The sequence below is a fragment of the Zea mays genome, chromosome 9, assembly GCF_902167145.1.
Source record: "Zea mays cultivar B73 chromosome 9, Zm-B73-REFERENCE-NAM-5.0, whole genome shotgun sequence".
NCBI lineage: Eukaryota > Viridiplantae > Streptophyta > Magnoliopsida > Poales > Poaceae > Zea > Zea mays.
In genome coordinates, this window is record NC_050104.1 from 27,839,383 (window position 1) to 27,864,763 (window position 25,381).

General features: G+C 52.4%; 2 protein-coding genes and 1 non-coding gene across 3 annotated transcripts; 1 reads left to right on the forward strand and 2 right to left on the reverse strand.

Annotated features, from left to right (window-relative positions):
• The first annotated feature begins 547 nt into the window (after positions 1-547).
• On the forward strand, positions 548-3,107 carry LOC100194095 (uncharacterized). Its single transcript, NM_001139149.1, has 3 exons — positions 548-874; positions 1,590-1,795; positions 2,588-3,107. The coding sequence occupies exons 1-3, from the start codon at positions 779-781 to the stop codon at positions 2,913-2,915; spliced, it is 630 nt and encodes a 209-aa protein (NP_001132621.1). The 5' UTR covers positions 548-778; the 3' UTR covers positions 2,916-3,107.
• A 223-nt stretch (positions 3,108-3,330) lies between these two features.
• On the reverse strand, positions 3,331-4,393 carry LOC100382496 (uncharacterized). Its single transcript, NM_001321462.1, has one exon. It carries the CDS (start codon positions 4,319-4,321, stop codon positions 3,638-3,640), a length of 684 nt encoding a protein of 227 aa, NP_001308391.1. The 5' UTR covers positions 4,322-4,393; the 3' UTR covers positions 3,331-3,637.
• Positions 4,394-10,977: 6,584 nt separating this feature from the next.
• TRNAH-GUG (transfer RNA histidin (anticodon GUG)) lies at positions 10,978-11,049 on the reverse strand. Its single transcript has one exon. It is a non-coding gene; the product is annotated as a tRNA-His (tRNA).
• Positions 11,050-25,381: the final 14,332 nt, after the last annotated feature.

The following is a 25,381-nucleotide window of genomic DNA, read 5'->3' on the forward strand; positions in this document are numbered from 1 at the left end:
TTAATGATGCTAGTCTGGTCAAACCAAGAACATATTGACGTATGTGTAGGACAATTTGAGAATCAAACAACTGGTGTGTTTTCTCTCTGGTTGGTCGGCCTACTTTGGGAGTACACCAACAAGGGACGAAAAATCACAGCTCGCGCCACCTTCCACTTGCTTTGGCAGTCGTGCCAGATTTCCACCCCCGGCCCCGTCCGGCAAGCAAAGCAAAAAAGGCAAAAGAACACGCGACGGCTGCCTACAGGCTACAGGCAACATACAGCAAAGCAGAAGCCCCGTGCACCACGTCCACCGCGCACCGCCCGAGGACCGGGCCCCTCCTCCACCGGACCCCGTGCACGTCTGCCGTGGACCGTCCCCACGCCGCCTGCCCGCCTCGGACGGGGCGACGTGGTTGTGCGGAACGCTGCTGGCGATTGGGCCCGTGGCCCCCACGGGCAGCGGACGAAGGGACGCGAAAGGCCGCGGAATAAACGCGCCCCTCGAGAAAAATTCGGGGGAAATTCCAGTTGCTCGCTCCACTCCACTCCCCTCCCCCGGTCCCGTTCCGTCGGCGGCCGGACAAAACCGCCAGACTCTCTCGTCCCCCGGCCCGGCCCTCCCAGACCCAGTTCCATCCTTTTGCTTGCTTGCGGTTGCGGGCAACCGCTGTGATAGAGCGAGCGACCGACCTGTAGTACGGGAGAGGGTTGGAAGGAGCGAAAGGAGAGAGAGGTTGGTGGTTGTTTGGTGGAGGAGAATAGTTGGTTGTCTTCAGGGAGGGAGAGAGGGAAAGATGGAGCGCAAGGCGGTGGTGGTGTGCGCGGTGGTCGGCTTCCTCGGCGTCCTCGCGGCGGCGCTCGGCTTCGCGGCGGAGGCCACCCGCGTCAAGGTGCGTCTCGCTCGCCGACTCTCCCCCTTCTCCTGCGCTCGGTATGCGGCTGGCGTCGTACCGTACCGTACGGCGTACGTCTATGGCCTTGCCTGCCGCCGCCGACTCCGAGAGGTAGATCTCGGCCGCTCCTGGGTGCGAGAGATAGATCTAGTACTGCACTACTAATGCCCGGTGATCTTCACGCTTGCGCGTTGAGGACGGTAATGATCCCGACTCCCGAGTGTACCTAGCCGGTGTATTTAAATACAATGCTGAGAGGTGAACGAAATCTGTGGCCTTGTCATAGAAGTAGACATGGTGCGGTTGCCATCGTGTGAGAGGTCCAGTGCTTCGTTGGTTTCATCTTCGTTGCAACTGATCCATCATCCATCCCAAGTGATTCGGATCAATCGGGATCTTCTGTGACTTTTATTGCCTTCGTAACACCATACTTCATCTTTGGCCTTTGGGGTCACGACGTCACATTGCCTTTGGGGTCTTTAAGGAAGATCACGCACTATTATTGTACACTAAAATTAAAATGCATTCTTCGCCACGTCTATTGGACACATTCATGTATGATTAACTTACCATTTTGGAACTGGCAAATTTATTAATAATAATTGAATGTTTAACATAATGTGCTCTAAAGAGTGGTTCTTGAAATGGTAACAAATTGTTTATATATTTGTGCTCATGTCCAGATACAACTTGCATCATGTGAACCATGCAGGTTTCGGACGTTCAAACAAGCGGCAGTCCTGGTGAATGCATATACCCAAGAACCCCAGCCTTGGCACTGGGTTTAATATCTGCCGCCTCTCTTATGCTCGCCCAGTCCATCATAAACGCAGTCGCTGGTTGCATCTGTTGCAAGAAGCATCCTGTTCCCTCAGACACTAACTGGAGCATAGCCCTGATTTCGTTCATCGTATCTTGGTAACGTCCTGGTCTAGAAGTTTATCATCTCCTTTATTATCCTGTCTCATACTTCGTAAGCCTTGCATAATCTCTTTTTATTCCTGTCTCATATTTCTTAAGCCTTGCATAGCCTCTTCGTGAATTGGTTTACCAGTAATGGATGCTGAATGTTGCCGTGTTATGTCGAACGTTGCAATGTGTTGGATTCTGTTACTTGTTTCAAGTTTCAACCTTACGCCTGATTACTTGACTGCGTTTGACTCGTTTGATTATTATTTTTTTGCTTGGAGAAGCAACCATTATAAAGAAGTAGCGTAGCATTGAATATTGATGCCAGGAGAGTAAAGAGTCAACAATCTGTAAAACACATACTCTGATCTAGTAGTTGGTACACTGTTAGTTGACTGATGTTTGTTATTAGGGAAATTTGGATCCATACCATTAAAAGATCACCACTTTGGATCCATACCATTACTATCTCACTTACATGTGGGTCCATATGAGTCAATGACATGTGGGGTCCATGGTATATATCTAAAGTTTGGATCTTTTAATGGTATAGATCCAATTGTTCCTTGTTATATTCCTTGGAAACTAGGAATATGAGTAAGTAGTCCACATGCTCGATCTGTATAATATTAGTTTTTTTTTATAGATCCCAAGCACATAGTGGTTGTAGTGAGATCCTGCCTCTTCCCAGGAGCATCTCGTTAACTTGTTGGTTTTTGTAACCTGTGATATATGTGCCTCTGCTAGTTAAGTAGTTAACCTGCAAATGTGCTAATCAAAGATATTGCAAAAAATCTGCAGGTGCACTTTCATAATCTCGTTCCTTCTCCTACTGACTGGGGCCGCCCTGAACGACCAGAGAGGCGAGGAGAACATGTACTTCGGTAGCTTCTGCTACGTGGTGAAGCCGGGGGTCTTCTCCGGGGGAGCGGTGCTGGCCCTCGCCAGCGTGGCGCTAGCCATAGTCTACTACGTCGCGCTGTCATCATCCAAGGGCCCTCCGCCGGCGTTCGCAGCCCCGCAGAACCAGGGCATCGCGATGGGCCAGCCCGTGATCATCCCGCAGCAGAGCAGCGAGCCGGTGTTCGTCCACGAGGACACGTACAATCGGCGGCAACAGGTCCCGTGACCTGACCACACAGAGGTCTATGGTTGGTTCGGTTGGTTGTGCTTGGTCTGTATAGGTTGCAGGTTAGAACAGTAGCCGTCGCCATTGCTGTTATAGCTAGATCCTGTTCTTTTTGTTTTTGTTCTACTTGTACCCTCGTGTTTGTCGAGCATGGAATGTTTGGTTCTGAATGAACTGGGTAATGTTGAAGAGAGCCTGCTTGTTTCGTGTTCTGTAAACGTGGGGGCTCGCCGGCATGAAGTGCTTCCCTTTCGTCGACCTCCGCAGCATTCGCTCACTAGATATCCTCGTGTCTGTTACAAAATATTGTATATTGTATATGTGACCAATCCAAAGGGTGCGACAGATTCTCCCTAAGGGACATACCCCTTGAGAGACACCCCTTCACATGTATATAATCAGGACTCTCCTGCAATAATAAAGGACAACTGTCATTTGCACTGTTCCTCTGTTCACTTGTTTTCCACTGAGTTACAACACGTTATCAGCACGAACTCTCTCCACTGAACGAGGAAAAGTCTTGCGTGTGCACCAGCGACGGCGGTTACCGGATCGTCTTCGGCAACAGTGAACATGACGATGTGCAGGCAGGCTGATGATGTGCAAGCACGGATGCAGTGGTTCATGGCGTTGGCCACGTGAACAACCAAAAAGTAAATCTCTATTATATTCAGGTTTGAGATTTACCTTTTGATCTAGCAAATTAAATATGCATGTTTGCTCTACCAACGTTGTGCCGCTACCCATCTCGGTATGCATTCCAGTGATTGGGATGTGTCGCTTCCGTTCGCACGTCCACGCATGGCAGCGACGGCGAGTCTGCGGCAACAGCGAAATGCACTCCGCGGGCCACGCATGCAGCAAACGCTATGCCGCTGGCGGGGCTGAGAAGCCCACCACCGTAATGGTGCAGTTGCACCGGACCATGCAATGGTGCGGTTGCAGGCTTGCAGCAGCGCTCGCATGCGTGTTCGGACCCGAGCGGCGTAGGAGGTTGGGCATTGGCTGGGGCTGTTGCGCCCGTACTGGGCCGTCACATGGTCGGAGCCCATGCTGGAGGAGGACGCCGGGGCCGCGCACCGGAGTGTGTTGTGGCCGGCAAAGCCAGCCTCGGAGCCGTGCCCGGCCGAAGCGCCAGCGTCGGGACGCCGAGCCACCAGGGGCCGCTCCCGCGCACCCGCACAGGGGCTGCGCGCAGCCACCGCCGGCTGTGCGCCCGTTGGGGAGCGCCTGCAGTGTGGCCGTCGTAGGGCGGCGTGCCCCGATGACGGGGCCACGACACCGGTGGCCACGCCCGCGTCCGCAGGGCTGCTAGGGCCAGGGTCGCCGTGCCCAGGCCGCACCATGGCCGCGCCCGCGCGTGCAATGCTGCTGGGGCCGGAGTCGCCGTGCCCAGGCCGCACCATGGCCGGATCCCGTGCCTGGCCGCATGCCGCGCCATCGGCAGTGGCCGCCGGGGCTTGGCCGGAGCAAACACCATGGCGGCGGCTGCAAGAAGGTAGGAGCGGTTAGGGTTTCCAATACCCTTAATACCGTGTCTGGCCGCCTGGCCATGCTTGGGCCGCACCAGGCCTCATGGGCTGGCCGCGCCTGGCCGCGTGGGTCGCGCCAGACCGCCTAGATGCTTGGACCGCTTGGGCCGTGCCTGGCTTGGCTGAGCCGCCCGGCCACATGTATGACTGGCTAAATTTACTCATTATTTTCTGCAAATTTAATTACAAGACTCTATGATGTATCACAGTTTCAATCAGTATTTAGTATCTAAATTTGAATATTTAGACTGCTGATGATATATATAATTGTGATAGTCATCTGTTTTTATTATAAAAAATGCAGACATGTTAGTGAATTATATTTTTATTTACATTTATAATTCACATAGTTTTGACTTGCTTTTGTTTTTGCATTCTTTTATGTTTGCATGGAAAACATAGCACATAATTAAGTCAAAACAATTGGTCCTCATGCAAAATGATATTGCATTTTTGGAAAAGCATAGGGTGATGGAGTCCTAAGCACTGGCTGCACTAAATTCTTTATAGAGTTTAGTAGCCCAGAGACCGTGCTTTAGGCCGCATTTGAAATGCCTATCACTATGAGGTCTACATCTTTCGAGATGATTACCTATATGTGCTATCCAAAAAGATCACGGACCACACAGGCGTCGCGGGCTATGGAGCCATGCTGGACGCTGCAGTCATGCTGACTGCTACAAGAATTCTTTTAATTAAGTTCTACTTAATTAAATGATGAATTCTTGCAAAATATGATACATATCTTGAACTTGGGATTATTCAACACATGATGGAGATCTAGGCTTTGGCTGCAATAAGTTCTTGGAATTTATTTGCCCTGAGACCAAGTTTTTAGACAGCAAATGGTTATTTGCCCATCAGTAAGAGGTCTACATCATATGTCGATGATGATTACCTATGTGTTCTCCCAAGTAGATATATTGGAGATGTGATGTTGGTTAATCACCTTTATGGTGATTTCCATTTTATTTTTGAAATTTTGGTCAAGCACAGGGTAGTGGAGTCCTAAGCATTGGCTGCGGTATGTTCCTTGAATATATCAGCCCAGAGACCATGTTTTCAGGCAGCAATAGTTTTGCCCACTACTGAGAGATCTACTCCATTGTTTCATTACATGGAGATTATCTACGTTGTGTACACCAATTTTCAAAAATCCTTTGGTACACTTTATGTGATACCTAGAGTTCTCCAGCATATAAAGATACGATATATTTTGCGACATATTACAACATCAGAAAATGGTTAAGCCATTTGGAGGATAATTATTTAATAGAGTTTGATGAACTCGCCTACTGGGCTTAATTATCCTCAGTGTTCATTGGATGTAAAGATCATTTTTCCATAATATGGGGATTCACTTCTTCACTTTGGAGGAAGTGTGATGCTCTCATTCTCTTATGGTTCTTATGAAAAGAACTAATGTGCTTTTGTGGCTTGATGTGCAAGCCCAAAATGAATAGCAAAGAAAATCATAAGACATGTGGACTTATGAGTATGTGTCTACATTATGTTGTAGACTAACACTTTGTATTCATATATTTTGCTTGAAAGCAAATATATAAGCACATTAAAAAGGGAAGGGCAATGAGTATGACAAACTCTTTTGTCATTACACTATACGTGGTATAGTGTTGTATGCCTAAGCATCTAATCTTGTATATGAAATACCAATAGATGCATACTACTCATGAAAGCTAAGATATGAAGTGTACTTCAATCTTCCATCTGACATGATAACAGTGGTTAGTTGTGTAATTCATGATTTGGACTAATCATGTAACAACACTTCTTTTTCTAAGAGAAGACCACCTTGTTAGATGATTCGCTTTTGAGTACTATATAAATGATGCATGAGATTTGGTATAATCTCATAATTGATGTTGTGATAGGTTCAACTCATGCGATGTGAGTTGAACACACTCATGTGATTTGAATGTAAAAACTCATATGAATTTGAGTTAAACAAACTCATCGATTGGAGTTGATCACTCATGTGATTTGAGTTGAACAAACTCATCGATTAGAGTTGAACCAACTCATCAAGGGAGTTGAAGACTCATTGATTTGAGTTGTGCAAACTTGTACAGGGATTCTTCCAATCGAGGAAGAAAAATGCAATGTGGAGAATTGAGCCACAAACTCTATAAGTGGGGAAACAAAATATTCTCATATTCCTTTGGAAAGAGGAAAGAATATTTTAACAATCGCTTCACGCGATATCATGGTATGTTATTATCATATCCCCTTTGGTATTGGAAGTATCAATGATGTGTTGATATATCCCAATTGTTATCTTACCATATTATAGAGATATCCATATAATTTCTATCGTGTGGAAACACAAGGTGATAGTGATGGATATTGCATATGTTTCTCAGAAACATTTCTTATGGACTGTATTCTACATACATCCTCCCATACAAAGTGTTGCATATGTTATAACTTTTCAAGTGATGATACTTACCATGCTGGGTAAGATTGAATTGGTCATCCCATTGTTGGAATGAAATGAAAAGTTATGAACAATTCTATTGGTCATGTTTTTCCCATAAGATGGATACTTGATGAGTATCATTGGGAATGAGATTTTAAGTCCCTCTTATCTTAAAATCTGATCTAAATTGGTTAAGTTCTTTGAATTGTTTCAAAGGAACGAGTGTGGTCCATTACATAGATGATATGGACATTGAAGGCTTTATATGGTTATTTGGTGCATCTATATGATGACTTGAAGTGTGTCCTTCGGACAACACATGACCATTAAGTAATAATGTCTCAAGCTTGAGCACATTAGCCCCCACACTACTGAATTTACCAAATGTGCTTACAATGATGATTGTTTGTCTTGGTATTCAGAATGATATCCATAAAGGATATGATGAATCTGTGATAGATTCGAAAAATTTCAGATCATTAATGACCATCAACAATGAATTGTCATTTCCAACTGGTTATGGTTGGAGTCAGGAATTTTGCACGCTCCTGACTTGTGATTAACTGCATGTACTGTATGTACAAGTTCCCCTATGGTTTTAGTACGTGGGAATCCAAGAAAGATTTCCCATGCGTACATTGGGTATGTTCCCAATCTCACCACCGCAGCGTACATATATGGGCACACAGAAAACTGGGGATCTATGTGAGAATTCATTCTCCGTCGATCATTAAGTTTTAGAATCTCTTCATGAGAATCTATTTATGGCCCGTACGCTTGCTTGAATCATGAGCTTTTCCAGGCATTAGGGGGAGATTTCAAGTACCAAAAATGAATGCCAGGAAATTATAATGAATGCAGTAAGCATTCAGGCTCAGGATCACGTACTAAAACTGAACCTTTGGGTTCGAATGATTTGCAAGAAGTTGCAAATTAACTGCCATGTGCATTTACTATGAGGTGTCACTCAAATTAATCCTATGTGCAAGTGCCAGAAAGAGTGGTTAAATGGAACACCACTAAACTCCCTATTGCAACGTTGTTGTAAATAAGAGGGGGAGAAGTATGGTCACAAATTGGGATTAAGATGCTTGCAAGCAGCTGAAGGCTATGCCTTCTGAGATAGTAAATGCAGACCAACTATTCGTTGGTAACCAACCTAGTGTTGGTAGACACCTAGAGGATATGGATTATCCTGTGAATGGAAGACATTCACAACCTAGCTCAGTGCGCACTGATGAGGCTAGGTTATCGGAAGCCCTTGATTCTCGTTTTGGGATTTCACGAGGAATCATAAGGGTACATAAAATTGACTTTATGTCAACTGGAGAATTGTGTTATTTAAAAGCTACAAGTGTCGACACATACATCTCAGCAATTGTATATGCACTCCAAGTGATCCAAAAGACTATGGCCATAGCAGAGCACGAGTATGCTCAAATTGGATCTTGTTGAGTGATACAATGTTGCAGAGATAGCCTTGCTCACCGGAAAGAAGTGTTAACTTATTTTCACTTCAAGGTATCTTACTGTGGATACAAGTTTGTTTTCATGGACTTGGAAACAATGAGGTGGTGAGAAAGCATGGCTAGTAGCAACTGGGTTTATACGCAAACCCAAGCATTATTTTAATGCTATAAATTCTCCTCTACTGTGAGTAGTTAAATTCCGATACAATAATATGGGCAGTAAATCATCTATCTGTGCAGTTGATAGATGTAGTGACAACATGTGCATATGTGGTCACTAGATTATGGTATTTATGGAGTTTTGAAGGATTCCAAATACATAATCACCAATCACAAATTTGCAATGCTTGGAAAGTCTTTGTGACTTAGAGCATCCTGGTCAAATATGGTACATTTGACCTAGTGAATCCTTCCTTCTGAAAGGATACACAAAGTATGGTATGTTTAGTGTAAATATGTGCAACATATTTTAAACATACATTACTTATCGACGGAGTTCGAGATAGAGGATATGAATTGAAAGAGATTTTCAATTCAAACTAAACTATCTTGAGTATCTTGGATACAAAGTTGTCTATATCCAACGTATATTGAAGAAATTCAATATAATGGAATCATAGTCATTTGATTCTTTCAGATCATGAGATGTGCTATTGTATCTTGCAAGAGCATCCGGCCGGATATTGCTTTGCAATGATTTGCTAGCTAACAGCACATGAGATCGAGTTATGATCTCCAGGTGTACTCATGCTCTCCTTATGTTTGGATATATTGATCTTGGATATCTATAGAAGATCCCCAGGTACAAGATCAATGACATACTTCTGGTAAGTTGGACCTACTGTTTGATAAATGTTAATCAACAGAGATTAATGGTCACTTACACTAATCATTCTATAGTACACTTCGTGGGATTGTACAGAATGATATACTACATACAGAGGGTATGTGGTGGTCATGATTTTATATCAGTGACCTTATTATCTATGAAGATAATATTACTTTGTGTTGTTTAGATGAAAAACAAGTTACGAACTAAGTCTCTACTTACTCCACATTTTAGATGTGTTTGAGAGCAGGTATGGGATGACTTAGTGTTTTGTAAAGATCAGGGGGAGTTTCCCTCTTGATCGAAAGAACTTGTTTATACATCATGTTGTACTCTTTTCTTCGCATGAGTTTTTCCCTGCTTGGGTTTCTCATTCAAAGTTTTTAACGAGACAACATCAACACAAGGTCTATGTCGTATCATCTATTTTTCCCGTAGAGGTTTTCAAGGATGATATATTATGACATAGTTATTGTTGTATTTGAACTAGGATATGAGTTTATATCCCTAGAGTTCAAATGGATCAACAATAGAGTATGACTACTCTCCTTATTTTTCCCGTTGGGTTTTTAAGGAGACTCGGCTGATATGTTGATTTCTCAGATTTTCTGACTAGATTATCTTGGAGAAATATTAGCCTGAGTTATATGTCTCATCATTTATTTTCCCCACTGGGGTTTTTGAGATGATGGCTATAGACATATTATTGTTCTTTGGGCTAGAGGTCCATTGGAGAACAATGTCGTATTGTGTTTCAATTGAACCACTAACCATTATCCATAAGGATAATTGAGCTTGTGTTGTTCAGATGGAAACAGGAAAATGGAAACATTAACATCTTGCAAAGTCTTGTGATAATCTTGTTGATCTATTCACAAAATCTCTACCATACTCAACGTTTTCAGAAATGTGTTGAGGTGATTGGTATGAGAAGACTCAAGTGTTTGCAAGATCAGGGGAGTAATTCTCCGTGATATTCGACCTGTTTTATACCATCATATTACACTCTTTTCTTTGTATGAGTTTTGCCTTGTTAAGGTTTTCTCATCCAAAGTTTTTAACGAGGTAATATCAACTAAGCTATATGCTTCATCATTGACTTTTCCCCACAGGGGTTTTTACACATGATGATTACAAGCATATTTTCTTTTAGACTTTAATACGAGTTTTACTCATAATCCAAAAGACATTGTATACTCCTTATTTTTTTCCCACAGGGTTTTTGAGGAGATAATATATTGGAAGTCAGCTTGCAGATGATCAAATGGACTTGGATTGATCAAGGGGGAGTGTTACAAAATATTGTATATTGTATATGTGACCAATCCAAAGGGTGCGACAGATTCTCCCTAAGGGACATACCCCTTGAGAGACACCCCTTCACATGTATATAATCAGGACTCTCCTGCAATAATAAAGGACAACTGTCATTTGCACTGTTCCTCTGTTCACTTGTTTTCCACTGAGTTACAACAGTGTCAATACCAGTAGCACAGGTTTCCTCACTCAGTTTTTCACGCGTCGCGTTCTCCCCTAATAACTCATGAGACTGCAGAGCCACAAATTGGTTGGGCTTCCTTGTAAACAATCTGTCTTCTCCATGTAGTCATGTAGGGTTCAGAAGCTTGTTTCCAGCACAAAATTCCCTAGCTTGTATTGGTAAAAATTTATATAGAAAAAACTACTATAACAGAGAAGCTAGGGAGAAGTACCCAGCTTTTATTGATTCTTGACCTGATAGGGATTATACGGAAAAATGATTTAATAAAAGGGTGCAAAAAGAAGAAAAAGTAATTGTGGCTGCTGGGATTCGAGCCCAGGTCTCCACGGCCACAACGTGGAATTCTCACCACTAAACTACAGCCACTTTTTTGTAAGTCTTGTGCACTTACGATATCTTTTTGTGTCAAGCTCTCAGTTGATCGGTGTGGCGCTGAATGGCTGGAATATGTCTTCGGTGCTGAACTGAATGACTGGAATTTGTATCTTATCAACTTAATGCTGCAGAAGTTATGGGCCCATTTATTTTAGATATGTACAGTGGCGGTCCTGAGTTTTCAGTGGTCCGGAACAAAGTTTTAAATAGAGGCATTTGTTAATATTACATATAAATTTTAACAGTAAAAACTCAATGGAATATATTAAAAATTATAGCCTTGATAAGTTGTTTATGTTTCCACGAGTGTGTTGTGAGGCATCTTCCGCCCTAGTCTTAGCTGACATGAAGTTTTTAGCTTGAGAAGTCACTTTATTCTAGATACCCTGTCGTTAGGTGCTAGTGCTACTGCCAGATCTGCCAACAAACCAAGCCAGACAGATCTAAATACCCTGACTTATTACAGCCTCTTCTAGTCCCTACTCGGGTATGTGAGGTAATATCCATGGACAAACCTTACCACCCACAAACCAATGGGCAAACTGAACAAGTGAATCAATGTTTGAAAACATTTTTGACATGTTTTGTCCATGCCTGCGGATCTAAATGTAGTTCTTGGTTATCCCTGGTTGAGTACGGGTACAATACATCTGAACATTCTTTAATGGGACGATCACCCTTTGAAGTGCTTTATGGCAGGTCTCCTAGAACTAGAGATGACAATGGTTAAATACCCATCGGGTATTACTATTCATATTCATACCCACGACAAAAAAATAACTCTGTCGAGTCATATCCACTGGTGGGTATGGATTTACCCCCATACCCATAGCCATGTGAGTATGGGTCACCCGTACCCATAAAAATTAGACATCTATCATATGTGCTAAACATCATTCAACACATATAATGAACTGTAAAAAATACCAGCTACTAAACATCAAATTTAAATTAACCATGTTTCATAATTAAGCATCACACCATTTGAATCCTAACAATATAAACACTGAAAAAAATCAAATCTTATGCTAGGATTGTGCTAAGATATATAGAAATAATATTAATTACTCCATCCATCCCAAAATATAAGTCATTCCAAGATTATTGGAGAGTCAAAGTTTTTCAAGTTTGACCAAATTTATACAATGAAATAATAACATTTACAATATCGAATGTATACCATTAGATTCTCCATTAAATAAATTTTCATATTATATCTATTCCGTGTCATAAATTTGTATGATTCTTGTTATACTTTTTGTCAAACTTTAAAAACTTTAACTCTCCAAAAATCTTTGAATGACTTATATTTTGGAATTGAGTACATAGTTGCACAAGAAACAATATAAAATCTGCTTGGAAACTATGCTTACACAATTGATTAGACGAGGATATGACCCGGATGAGCAGGAGTATGACTGTTTGTGGATTGTGCATGACTTTCTATGTATTTTTAATGTAGAAAGAGATTATATAGCTAGGATTTTATTTGTTTTGGGTTAGCCCATGGTTCACCAAACCGGTTTAGGGGTCAAAACCGGTCGAGACCGATAAGCGGCTTATCACGATAAACTGGCGAAAACATGTAGAAACCGGCCGAAACGAGGTGGACTAGATTTTGAATTTGAAACGATTTCGAATCAATAAACCAGTTGATAAGTGTAACACCCCGGGCTTTAAGGGACAAAACCGGGTGCATCTCATACATGCGCCAAAGAAGACAACATATATAATCACAGAGTGTATAGAGATAAATGTCACAATAATCAGAGTACTTATTACATAGCGGAAGTCTTACAAAATAAATGATAAATATAGCAGGATCTAAAATCCATCCTTGGCGCCAGAAAGTCAACTGGGAGACGCCACCTAGATCGAATCGAACTCCTCGTTATGGCTCCTCTTGAACCACCCGTTCTTCTCCTGTGGGGGGGGGGTGTGAGACAGCAAGAGTGAGCTCACATACGTTCATCGCTCAACAAGTTGTGGGGAATAATGTGCATGAACTCGGCAAAGGTGGGAGCTCATGAAGTGTAAGGCTTATCAAAGAAAATGGTTAAAGTTGAGCATTGCTTTTAATGTTGGTCAAACTTTTATTAGCAATTACTAGATGTAAGTAAATACTATCGGCGTTTCGAGACCGGGGGGTCCCCGAGCCGACGAGTGAGTGTGCCGCGTGCCCCAGCCCAGATGGGTCGAGCGCGTGGGCGAGCGCGAAGGGGGGAGAGGCGAGGTGTCCGGAGACGGGCGTGAGAGAGGTGGAGATCCCGCGGCCTTCGTGTTCGTCCCGCGCCCAGGTCGGGTGCGCTTGCAGTAGGGGGGTTACAAGCGTCCACGCGGGTGAGGGAAGCGAGCGGCCCCAAGAGAGCGCCTGTCCCGTCCTCGTCCCCGCGCGGCCAACCTTCTCTAAGAAGGCCCTGGTCCTTCCTTTTATAGGCGTAAGGAGAGGATCCAGGTGTACAATGGGGGTGTAGCAGAGTGCTACGTGTCTAGCGGAGGGAGAGCTAGTGCCCTAAGTACATGCCAATGTGGCAGCCGGAGAGATCTTGGCACCCTGCTGGCGTGATGTCGTGGCTGTCGGAGGAGCAACGGAGCCTGGCGGAGGGACAGCTATCGGAGCGGTCGAGTCCTTGCTGACGTCCCCCTGCTTCCGTAAGAGAGTTGAGAGCCGCCGTCGTCACAGAGCTTGTGGGGCGCCATCATTGCCCATCTGGCGGAGCTAGCCAGAGGGGACACCGGTCTTGTTCTTCGTGACCCGAGTCGGCTCAGGGTAGGATGATGATGGCGCTTCCCGTTGACGTGGCGGGCCTGTGCCCTAGGTCGGGCGACGTGGGGGCTCCTCCGAAGCCGAGGTCGAATCTGTCTTCCGTGGCCGAGGCCGAGCTCGAGCCCCTGGGTCGGGCGAGGCGGAGGTCGTTCGGCAGAGGCCAGGGCGGAGTCCGAGCCCTGGGGTCGGGCAAAGCGGAGTTCGTCGTCTTCCGGGTCTCAGCCCGAGTCCGAGCTCTGGGGTCGGGCGGAGCGGAGTTCGCCGTCTTCCGGGTCTTAGCCCGAGTCCGAGCCCTGGGGTCGGGCGGAGCGGAGTTCGCCGTCTTCCGGGCCTTAGCCCGAGTCCGAGCCCTGGGGTCGGGCGGAGCGGAGTTCGCCGTCTTCCGGGTCTTAGCCCGAGTCCGAGCCCTGGGGTCGGGCGGAGCGGAGTTCGTCGTCTTTCGGGGCTGAGCCCGAGTCCGAGCCCTGGGTCGGGCGGAGCGGAGCTTCCTATGGCGCCTTTGGCAAGGCCTGACTGCCTGTCAGACTCACTCTGTCGAGTGGCACTGCAATCGGAGTGGCGCAGGCGGCGCTGTCCTTCTGTCAGACCGGTCAGTGGTGCGGCGGAGTGACGGCGGTCACTTCGGCTCTGCCGGGGGGCGTGCGTCAGGATAAAGGTGTCAGGCCACCTTTGCGTTAAATGCTACTGCAACTCGGTCAGTCGGTGCGGCGATTTAGTCAGGGTTGCTTCTTAGCGAAGCCAAGGCCTCGGGCGAGCCGAAGATGCGTCCGCTGTTAAAAGGGGGGCCTCGGGCGAGACGGAAGTCCCTCGAGGTCGGCTGCCCTTGGCCGAGGCTAGGCTCGGGCGAAGCGTGATCGAGTCACTCGTATGGACTGATCCCTGACTTAATCGCACCCATCAGGCCTCTGCAGCTTTATGCTGATGGGGGTTACTAGCTGAGAATTAGGCGTCTTGAGGGTACCCCTAATTATGGTCCCCGACAGTAGCCCCCGAGCCTCGAAGGGAGTGTTAGCACTCGCTTGGAGGCTTTCGTCGCACTTTTTTGCAAGGGGACCAGCCTTTCTCGGTTGCATTTTGTTCCGGTGGGTGCACGCGAGCGCACCCGCCGGGTGTAGCCCCCGAGGCCTCGGAGGAGTGGTTTCACTCCTTCGAGGTCTTAATGCCTTGCGTAATGCTTCGGCTGGTCTGGTTGTTCCCTCATGCGAACTGGCCGTAGCCCGGGTGCACGGTCGGGGCCCAAGCTCTCGGGATGGTATGTTGACGCTGTCAACGGTCTGGCCGGAGCCGGGTTTGTGAGAGCAGCCCCTGAGCCTCCGCACAGGGCGAGAGGACGATCAGGGACAGACTCGGCTTTTTTACATACGCCCCTGCGTCGCCTTTCCGCAAGGAGGAGGGGGGAGAGCGCCATGTTACCCTCGATGGGCACCGAACATGGTGTCTCCGGTGAGCTGCAAGCGGGTGATCCGAGTGGACGTCCGTACCCCGTTCGTTGGGGGTCGGCTAGGGGCCCAGAGGCACGCCCAAAAGTACCTGCGGGTGATCTGCCGGACCCGGTCCCCTGGCGACGGGGTCCGAGGGCTCGATGCCTCCCTCCGATGGGATTCCGTTACAAGATCGTTCCCGCTGGTGTCGGAAATGTCCTTGGGTACCTCGGGAGCGCAGCCCGAGCCTCGGTTATGTATCGAACGTACCCCCGGTCATCCCTCGCTCGGCGTCTGAGGCGACTGTGAACCCTTCGGGGGCCAGCCTTCGAACCCCTGATCAGTAATGGGCGCGGAGCCCGAGCAGCCTAAGGCGGCCATGTAGCCCTTCGGGGGGCTGGCCTTCGAACCCCTGACCAGTAGTGGGTGTCGGGCCCACGCGATCTGAGGCGACTGTTGAACCCTTCGGAGGGCCAGCCTTCGAACCTCTGATCAGTAGGGGGGGGGGGGGCTCGGAGCCCGGTTCCTTCGCAGAGAAGGATCCTTTTCGGGGTATCCCCCTTTCCCGGTCCCTGTTGCAAGAGATAGAGAAAGAGGAAAAAGGAAAAGGATACGAAATCGAACAATGTGGCGTACCTTTTTTGGCGCGGTTATTACGGCGAAGGCGAAGCGTCGTCCGCTTCTCCTGCCAGAGGCACCGCCTGTCCCGCCGCGGAGTTAATGCGACAGGGCGAGTGGTTGGCGGGGCGGCCGTTTCGCGTGCGCGAGCCGTTCGAGGAACGGGTCACGGGCGCACCGTCTTCACGCCGTGGGAGGAGGCTCTCTTGCTGTCCCTGGATGGGACGTGAGCCTGGCTGACGACGTGACCGCTGCTCCCGCCCGCCTGCCACCGTCATTACTGCCGGCCCACTTTCGGCCGCATTGACCGTTGCGCCAGGCTGGCGCTGCTGGGTCGTGCGCTGGGTCGCCTCGAGTCGCGGCATAGGCTCCGCAACCGAAGAGGCGCGACAGTGGTACAAGTGGCGGTGCGGTTGCTTGCATGCAGCAACTGGCGCGCTGGTTGCGTGACGCGTGGGCCTGGGCCTCCAAGCTGGCGTGTCCGAAGTCGGAGAAGCGCGTCCACCTGGCGCGGTTGCACGCCGCCTGCATGGCTGCCCGCCCCTTCCGCCCGTTGGTCTGGGCAAAAGTGGGGGGTCGCTTGTAACCGCTGGGCGGTTGCGTGCACCACGCGCGGCGGTTTGGCTTCTTCTGCTCTGAGCCGGTTTGCATGACATGCGGGACCCAGCCCCCGCGTCGCAGGGAAGGGCCTTGGAGCGTGTTGGAGAAGACTCGATCCGTGGCGTTTGGGGCGCACGTAGGGAGAGTCGCCTTTAAAAAGAGGGCGACCCCTTTCGGAAGGCAACCATGTCTTCTTCCTCCCTTATGCGTCGTGTCTTTCCATCTTCCAAGCCCCCGGATGGGGGGTATCCGCTGCCTTTCCGCCTCCTCGTTGGAGGAACGCAACTCCGTGGGAGTTGGTACCTTTCAGCCATCGTTCGGCTTCAAGGATTTTCATCATGCAGCCCGGCCGCACCCCTCCACCGGCGGTCACCCCGGATGGTGACCTCCGGCTTGATGGTGGGGGAAAGCGAGCCGGGCTGCGGCCTCTGCCCCTCCCTCAGCCTCAAGGATTTTCATCACCAAGGCTGGGGAGGGGAGAGTGCCGAGTTGGAGTCGGCCCCTGCGTGGGCGGTGGCCCGCTCCTTCACCCAGTGATGGGCGGAGGAGCGGTTGTTGTCCGTGGCGCTGGCAGCTGCAGCGTGCCTGGCTTTCGGACGCGAGTGGCTTTGGAGCCGCTCGCGACGCCGGCGTCTGCCGCGGCAGCCGGAAGAGGTTCTTCCACCGGCGTGATAGCCAGGGCCGGCCACGGGCTGACCTCCAACTCTACGGCCTTCTGCCCGTCCTTGCCTTACGAGTTTCGGCATGGGCGGGGGCCTCCTGGCGGCAGCACCCGCCCTGAGGTCAGTGCTGCCGCTGTTCGACCCCCCGGAACAGAAGTCGTCGTCGTCGCCGCTGCTGGAGAAGGTGACGGCGCGCCGTTCGTCGGCCTTCCGTTGCTCCGCAGGCCTTCCCCCTCGGAGTGGGGTTGTTCGTACCTGTGGAGGGGGAACCGGAGTTCCGTTTGTAATGGCACTTCGAATGCCAGTGTTTTTGTTCATTGTGGCTGTCGAGGCCTGAACATGTATGTAATTTCGGCACGGAGCCGTGTTTTTTCCTTATTTTCGAGCACTAAGTCTCGCCTGTCGATTATCTGAACCACTTCACCAAGCATGAGTCGCCCCGTGTCAAGGTGACGAGTGAGGTATCCGTATCCCAGAGGCGTAGGAGTCCCTCGGCTCGATCGGCCTTGTCGTCTGAGGCTCCTCTAGCTTAGTTAAAGGGACCCCTTGGCCGCTCTTCGATGAGCCGAGGCCAGGGGTAGCGATATCAGTACGAACAGAGGCGGAGTTGGCTCGAAAATGGGAACCTGGTTGGCCGGAGCCTAGCCGGGTTGCCCGTCAGCGGGGCTGGCGCCGAAGTCGATCAGCCGAGGCCTCGGGTCGGGCTGGCGCCCTTGGAAGATGGTTGGCCGAGGCCCCAGGGGTAACCGGCCGAGCCGCCTGCTCAGGCCGGATTCCCGGAGAAGTCCCTGGACCGCGTCGCCGTCCGAGGCTGGGTCGGACCTCGCTGAAGGCGTCGTCGATGCCGAGGGTGCTGCAGCCCCCTTCAGCGTGAAGACCCGAGCCTGCAAGATCAGATTGTCTTGTAGCGTGTGCCTTCTGCGGCCGCTGAGGCCAGAAAACACACCCTCGCTGCGCTTGTAAAGCTGCGTCTCTTTTCCTCTTATTCCGAGCATCTGGACTTTTTTGTCGGTAACAGGGATGTTTGTGCGGGCGAGAGTTGCTTCTCGCGGAAGGTGATGAGTGAGGTATCCGTATCCCGGAGGCGTAGGAGTCCCTCGGCTCGGTCGGCCTTGCCGCTTACGCGTACTTTCGCCCGTCCATGAGGCCCTGTCTCCGACTTAGTCGAGAAAGCTTGAAGGACCGCTTTGGCAGAAGAGCTTCCAAACGTGAAGACTTGTTCGGTCCATGGAGTCGCTTTATCCGAACGCGAGTTACTTATCGCAGAAGGAGATGAGTGAGGTATCCGTATCCCGGAGGCGTAGGAGTCCCTCGGCTCGGTCAGCCTTGGCTGCTTACGTGTACTCCGTCGTTTCCAGGATCCGCTTTTCGAAGTAGTCAAAAAGCACGAAAGAAGTTCTGCTAAAAAGAGATCCTTTTTCGAGGAAAATTTCGACGCAGAGGGGGTCTCCCCGCTTTTAGCCCCCGAGGGAGGGTCGGGCTTTGCCGAGGCGAGGCCGACCCTTCCTTGATGACTAAACTTTGCGTGGGTGCGAGGTATATGAACAATTTGAAAACATCTTAAGGGTAGAAGCGACGTAGCTGTTTGATGTTCCAAGCGTTGCTGTAGATCTCGCCTTGATTGTTGGCCAGCTTGTATGTTCCGGGCTTCAGAACTTTGGCGATGACGAATGGCCCCTCCCAGGGGGGCGTGAGCTTGTGCCTCCCTCGGGCGTCTTGCCGCAGCTGAAGCACCAGGTCGCCCACCTGGAGGTCTCGGGGCCGGACCCCTCGGGCGTGGTAGCGTCGAAGGGACTGCTGGTACCGCGCCGAGTGTAGTAAGGCCTTGTCCCGAGCCTCCTCCAGCTGGTCCAGTGAGTCTTCTCGGCTAGCTTGGTTGCTTTGATCGTTGTAGGCCCTCGTCCTCGGGGAGCCGTATTCCAGGTCAGTGGGCAAGATGGCCTCGACCCCATAGACCAGGAAGAACGGCGTGAAACCCGTGGCTCGGCTCGGCGTCGTCCTCAGGCTCCAGACCACCGAGGGGAGCTCCTTCATCCATCGCTTGCCGAACTTGTTGAGGCCGTTGTAAATCCGAGGCTTGAGCCCTTGTAGAATCATGCCGTTGGCACGCTCTACTTGCCCATTCGACATGGGATGAGCCACGGCAGCCCAGTCCACCCGGATGTGGTGATCCTCGCAAAAATCCAGGAATTTTTTGCCGGTGAACTGGGTACTGTTGTCGGTGATGATGGAGTTTGGGACCCCAAAGCGATGTATGATGTTGGTGAAGAACGCCACCGCCTGCTCGGACCTGATGCTGTTCAGGGGTCGGACCTCGATCCACTTGGAGAATTTGTCGATGGCGACCAGCAGGTGCGTGTAGCCCCCGGGCGCCTTCTGCAAGGGATCGACGAGGTCCAGACCCCATACAGCAAAGGGCCAGGTGATGGGTATCGTCTGCAGAGCCTGAGCGGGCAGGTGGGTCTGCTTCGCATAGAATTGGCACCCTTCGCAGGTGCGGACAATTCTAGTGGCGTCAGCCACCGCCGTTGGCCAGTAGAAGCCTTGCCGGAAAGTATTCCCGACAAGGGCTCGAGGTGCTGCATGATGGCCGCAAGCCCCCGAGTGTATTTCTTGCAGGAGTTCCTGACCTTCGGCGATGGAGATGCATCGCTGGAGGACGCCCGAGGGGCTCCAGTGGTAGAGCTCCTCCTCATCGCCCAGCAAGACGAACGACTTGGCGCGTCGCGCTACCCGCCGAGCCTCGGCTTGGTCGAGGGGTAGCTCTCCCTGGCGGAGATATCGCAGGTACGGGGCCTGCCAATCTCGATCAGGCGTGGCCCCGCTCTGCCCCTCCTCGATGTCCAGTGCCTCACCCTCGGGGGCTGAGGGTACCTCGGGCTGAACCGCGGACGCCTCGGGCTGAGCCGAGGGTGCCTTGGGTTGAGCCGAGGGTGCCTCAGGCTGTGCCGAGGGCGCCTCGTGCTGTGCCGAGGGTGCCTCGGGCTCGGGCGTGTCGTCGACCTTGACGGAGGGTCGATGCAGATCCCGGGAGAAGACGTCCGGGGGAACTGTTGTTCGCCCCGAGGCTATTTTAGCCAGCTCGTCCGCAGTCTCGTTGTAGCGCCGAGCGATGTGGTTGAGCTCGAGCCCGTAGAACTTGTCTTCCAGGCGCCGAACCTCATCGCAGTAGGCCTCCATCTTCGGGTCGCGGCAGTGGGAGTTCTTCATGACTTGGTCGATGACGAGCTGCGAGTCACCGCGGGCGTCGAGGCGTCTGACCCCTAGCTCGATGGCGATCCGCAACCCGTTGACCAGAGCCTCGTACTCAGCCACATTGTTGGACGCCGGGAAATGGAGGCGTAGCACGTAGCGCAGGTGCTTCCCGAGGGGCGAGATGAAGAGCAGGCCTGCGCCGGCTCCCGTCTTCATCAGCGACCCGTCGAAAAACATGGTCCAGAGCTCCGGTTGGATCGGAGCCGTCGGTAGCTGGGTGTCGACCCATTCGGCTACGAAGTCCGCCAACACCTGGGACTTGATGGCCTTCCGAGGGGCGAACGAGATTGTTTCGCCCATGATTTCCACCGCCCACTTTGCGATCCTGCCCGAGGCCTCTCGGCACTGGATGATCTCCCCCAGGGGGAAGGATGACACCACAGTTACCGGATGAGACTCGAAGTAGTGTCGTAACTTCCGCCTCGTCAGGTTCACAGCATACAGCAGCTTCTGAACTTGTGGGTAGCGGATCTTGGTCCCAGACAGTACCTCGCTGACGAAGTAGACTGGCCTCTGAACGGGCAACGCATGCCCTTCCTCTTGCCTCTCGACCACAATCGCGGCGCTAACCACCTGAGTGGTAGCGGCGACGTAGACCAAGAGGGCTTCTCCATCAGCGGGGGCACCAAGACAGGCACCTTTGTAAGGAACGCCTTCAGGTTCCCGAGGGCTTCCTCGGCCTCAGGGGTCCAAGCGAAACACTCGGTCTTCCTTAAGAGGCGGTACAGAGGCAGACCTCTTTCGCCGAGGCGTGAGATGAAGCGGCTCAGGGCCGCGAGGCATCCCATGACCCTCTGTACGCCTTTTAAGTCCTTGATGGGTCCCATGCTGGTGATAGCTGCGATCTTCTCCTGGTTGGCTTCGATGCCTCGCTCGGAGACGATGAACCCCAGGAGCATGCCCCGGGGCACCCCGAAGACACACTTCTCAGGATTGAGCTTGACTCCTTTCGCCTTGAGACATCGGAATGTCACTTCAAGGTCGGAGAGGAGGTCGGAAGCCTTTCTTGTCTTGACTACGATGTCATCGACGTAGGCCTCGACTGTGCGACCGATGTGTTCGCCGAACACATGGTTCATGCACCGCTGGTACGTCGCGCCCGCATTCCTCAAACCGAACGACATGGTGACATAGCAGTACATGCCGAACGGCGTGATGAAAGAAGTCGCGAGCTGGTCGGACTCTTTCATCCGGATTTGGTGATACCCTGAGTAGGCATCGAGGAAGGACAGGGTTTCGCACCCAGTAGTGGAATCCACGATTTGATCGATGCGAGGCAGAGGGTAGGGAACCTTCGGACATGCTTTGTTGAGACCAGTGTAGTCTACACACATCCGCCATTTCCCCCCTTTCTTCCTCACAAGCACAGGGTTGGCAAGCCATTCAGGATGGAATACCTCTTTGATGAACCCTGCTGCCATTAGCTTGTGGATCTCCTCGCCTATCACTTTGCGCTTCTCCTCGTCGAATCGGCGCAGAGGCTGCCTGACGGGTCGGGCTCCGGCCCGAATATCCAGTGAGTGCTCGGCGACCTCCCTCGGTATGCCGGGCATGTCCGAGGGACTCCACGCAAAGACGTCGGCGTTTGCACGGAGAAAGTCGACGAGCACTGCTTCCTATTTGGGGTCGAGCCCAGAACCGATCCGGATCTGCTTGGAGGTGTCGCCACTGGGGTCGAGAGGGACGGCCTTAACCGTCTCCGCTGGCTCGAAGTTGCCGGCATGACGCTTCACGTCCGGCACCTCTTTGGAGATGTTCTCCAGGTCGGCGATGAGGGCCTCGGACTCGGCGAGGGCCTCGGCGTACTCCACGCACTCCACGTCGCATTCGAACGCGTGTTTGTACGTGGGGCCGACGGTGATGACCCCGTTGGGGCCCGGCATCTTGAGCTTCAGGTAGGTGTAGTTGGGGACGACCATGAACTTCGCGTAGCATGGCCTTCCCAGTACCGCGTGGTAGGTTCCTCGGAACCCGACCACCTTGAACGTCAAGGTCTCCCTTCGGAAGTTGGAGGGCGTTCCGAAGCAGACGGGGAGGTCGAGTCGTCCGAGGGGCTGGACGCGCTTCCCAGGGATGATCCCGTGGAAGGGCGCAGCGCCTGCCCGGACGGAGGACAGATCGACGCGCAGGAGCTTGAGGGTCTCGGCGTAGATGATGTTGAGGCAGCTGCCCCCATCCATTAGGACCTTGGTGAGCCTGACGTCGCCGACGATGGGGTCGACGACGAGCGGGTATTTCCCCGGGCTCGGCACATGGTCGGGGTGGTCGACCTGGTCGAAGGTGATGGGCTTGTCGGACCAGTCTAGGTAGACTAGCGCCGCCACCTTCATCGAGCAGACCTCCCGGCGCTCTTGCTTGCGATGCCGAGCCGAGGCATTCGCCGCATGCCCACCGTAGATCATGAAGCAGTCGCGAACCTCGGGGTATTCTCCTGCTTGGTGATCTTCTTTCTTGTCGTCGTTGTGGGCCCTGCCACCCTCCGCGGGTGGCCCGGCCCTGTGGAAGTGGCGCCGAAGCATGACGCACTCCTCGAGGGTGTGCTTGACGGGCCCCTGATGGTAGGGGCACGGCTCCTTGAGCATCTTGTCGAAGAGGTTAGCACCTCCGGGGGGCTTCCGAGGGTTCTTGTACTCGGCGGCGGCGACAAGGTCCGCGCCAGCGGCGTCGCGTTTCGATTGCGACTTCTTCTTGCCCTTCTTCTTGGCGCCGCGCGGAGTAGACACCTCGGGAGCCTCTTCCGATGGGCGGCCCTGGGGCTGCTTGTCCTTTCGGAAGATAGCCTCAACCGCCTCCTGACCAGAGGCGAACTTGGTGGCGATGTCCATCAGCTCGCTCACCCTGGTGGGGGTCTTGCGACCCAACTTACTCACCAGGTCGCGGCAGGTGGTGCCGGCAAGGAACGCGCCGATGACATCCGAGTCGGTGATGTTGGGCAGCTCGGTGCGCTGCTTCGAGAATCGCCGGATGTAGTCCCGGAGCGACTCTCCTGGCTGTTGCCGGCAGCTCCGAAGGTCCCAGGAATTTCCGGGGCGCACGTACGTGCCCTGGAAATTGCCGGTGAAGGCTTGGACTAAGTCGTCCCAGTTGGAGGTCTGCCCCGGAGGCAGGTGCTCCAACCAGGCGCGAGCAGTGTCGGAGAGGAACAGGGGGAGGTTACGGATGATGAGGTTGTCGTCGTCCGTTCCACCCAGTTGGCAGGCCAGGCGGTAGTCCGCGAGCCACAGTTTCGGTCTCGTTTCCCCCGAATACTTCGTGATAGTAGTCGGGGGTCGGAACCGGGTCGGGAACGGCGCCCGTCGGATGGCCCGACTGAAGGCTTGCGGACCGGGTGGTTCGGGCGAGGGACTCCGATCCTCCCCGCTGTCGTAGCGCCCCCCACGCCTGGGGTGGTAGCTTCGGCGCACCCTTTCGTCGAGGTGGGCCCGACGGTCGCGTCGATGGTGCTCGTTGCCGAGGTGGCCCGGGGCCGCAGGCGCGGTGTTGCGCGTGCGTCCGGTGTAGACCGAGGCTTCCCGCATAAATCGGGAAGTCGCGGCGTGAGGTTCCGAGGGGTATCCCTGCCTCCGGGAGGCAGTGCTCTCGGCCCGTCGGGCCGCAGCGCCTTCCAGGAGATTCTTGAGCTCTCCCTGGATTCGCCAACCCTCGGTGGTTGATGGCTTCGGCATCGTGCGGAGGAGCATCGCTGCGGCTGCCAGGTTTTGACCAACCCCGCTGGATGCGGGCGGCGGCCTGAGCCTGACATCGTTGGCGACGCAGTGCTGGAGACCTTGGGGCAGGTGACGTATTTCTCCGGCCGGGGGTTGGCCCGCCCATACCTGCCCGACGTCCCGGCGGATCGTCTCAAGCGCCCCTGTTCCCTCGTCGAGCCTGGCCTGCGCCCCGCGGACTTGCTCGAGCTGTGGGTCGTGACCCCCCGCCGGAACGGGGACCACAGCTAGCTCCCGCGGGATGTCGGCGCGAGGCACCGGCCTAGGAAAATCACCGTCCTCCGGCATGCCAAGATGGTTGCCTTCGGAGGGATCCCCTAGCTCGACGTGGAAACATTCGCGGCTTGGGCCGCAGTCCTCGTCGTCAAGGCTGCGGCTTCCGTCGGAACAGTCGGAGAGGCAGTAGTCACATGCGGTCATGAAGTCCCGCATGGCACTGGGGTTGCCAAGTCCAGAGAAACCCCAACAGATGCTGGGATCATCATCTTCCTCGGACCCAAAGGGCCCGTAGGTCGAGACGTCCGTCAATCGGTCCCAAGGCGACCGCATACGAAACCCCAGTGGGGTTGCACTCGCCTCAATGAGAGCGCCCGCCAAAGCGAGGTCGCTTGGCGGGTCGAGGCCGAGTCGAAATGATGTAAGATGGGAGTTAGTTAGTACCTTTTGGTCGACGCGGAGCGACGTAGTCACATCGGGGACTGGTTGCACCATCATCTCAGGTACGAGGGCGACGTCCTGCAGGCTTTCCGCGAGCGTGCTGGCGTCGTCTTCTTGCTCGGGATCAGCGTGTCGCGGGGGGACGGCGCTTGCCTTCGTCTCGAACGCGAGGTCGACGCCCGGCGTGCCCTCCGTCGGGGCGCTGGGGACGTCGATTCGCTCGACAGCCGACGAAGCGCGGCCTCCCGCTTGGCCTTGGTTGCCCCGCCTCCTCCTCCGTTGGCGGGGGAGAGGACGGGGCGAGCTCGAATGTTGTTCTTCCACCGCGCGGGGAAGATGTCGTCGGTTCCGCCGCCGGCGGGCGGGATGTCGGCCGCCATTGTCGTTGTCGCGCGGCGGTGGAAGGAGTATCATGTCGTAGCTGCCGTCGAAGGACATGAACTCAAGACTCCCGAAACGGAGCACCGTCCCGGGCCAGAGAGGTTGCTGGAGACTGCCCATCTGGAGCTTGACGGGAAGCTGTTCGTCAGCACGCAGCACGCCCCTACCTGGCGCGCCAACTGTCGGCGTTTCGAGACCGGGGGGTCCCCGAGCCGACGAGTGAGTGTGCCGCGTGCCCCAGCCTAGATGGGTCGA

What these genes read in the sequence shown, in the direction of transcription:
- LOC100194095 (NM_001139149.1), top strand. Translation starts at nt 779, where the DNA reads ATGGAGCGCAAGGCGGTGGTGGTGTGCGCGGTGGTCGGCTTCCTCGGC. An exon ending in CGGAGGCCACCCGCGTCAAG is followed by an intron (nt 875 to 1,589) that starts GTGCGTCTCGCT and finishes TGAACCATGCAG; the next exon opens with GTTTCGGACGTTCAAACAAG. An exon ending in ATTTCGTTCATCGTATCTTG is followed by an intron (nt 1,796 to 2,587) that starts GTAACGTCCTGG and finishes AAAAATCTGCAG; the next exon opens with GTGCACTTTCATAATCTCGT.
- LOC100382496 (NM_001321462.1), bottom strand. Translation starts at nt 4,321, where the DNA reads ATGGTGCGGCCTGGGCACGGCGACTCCGGCCCCAGCAGCATTGCACGC.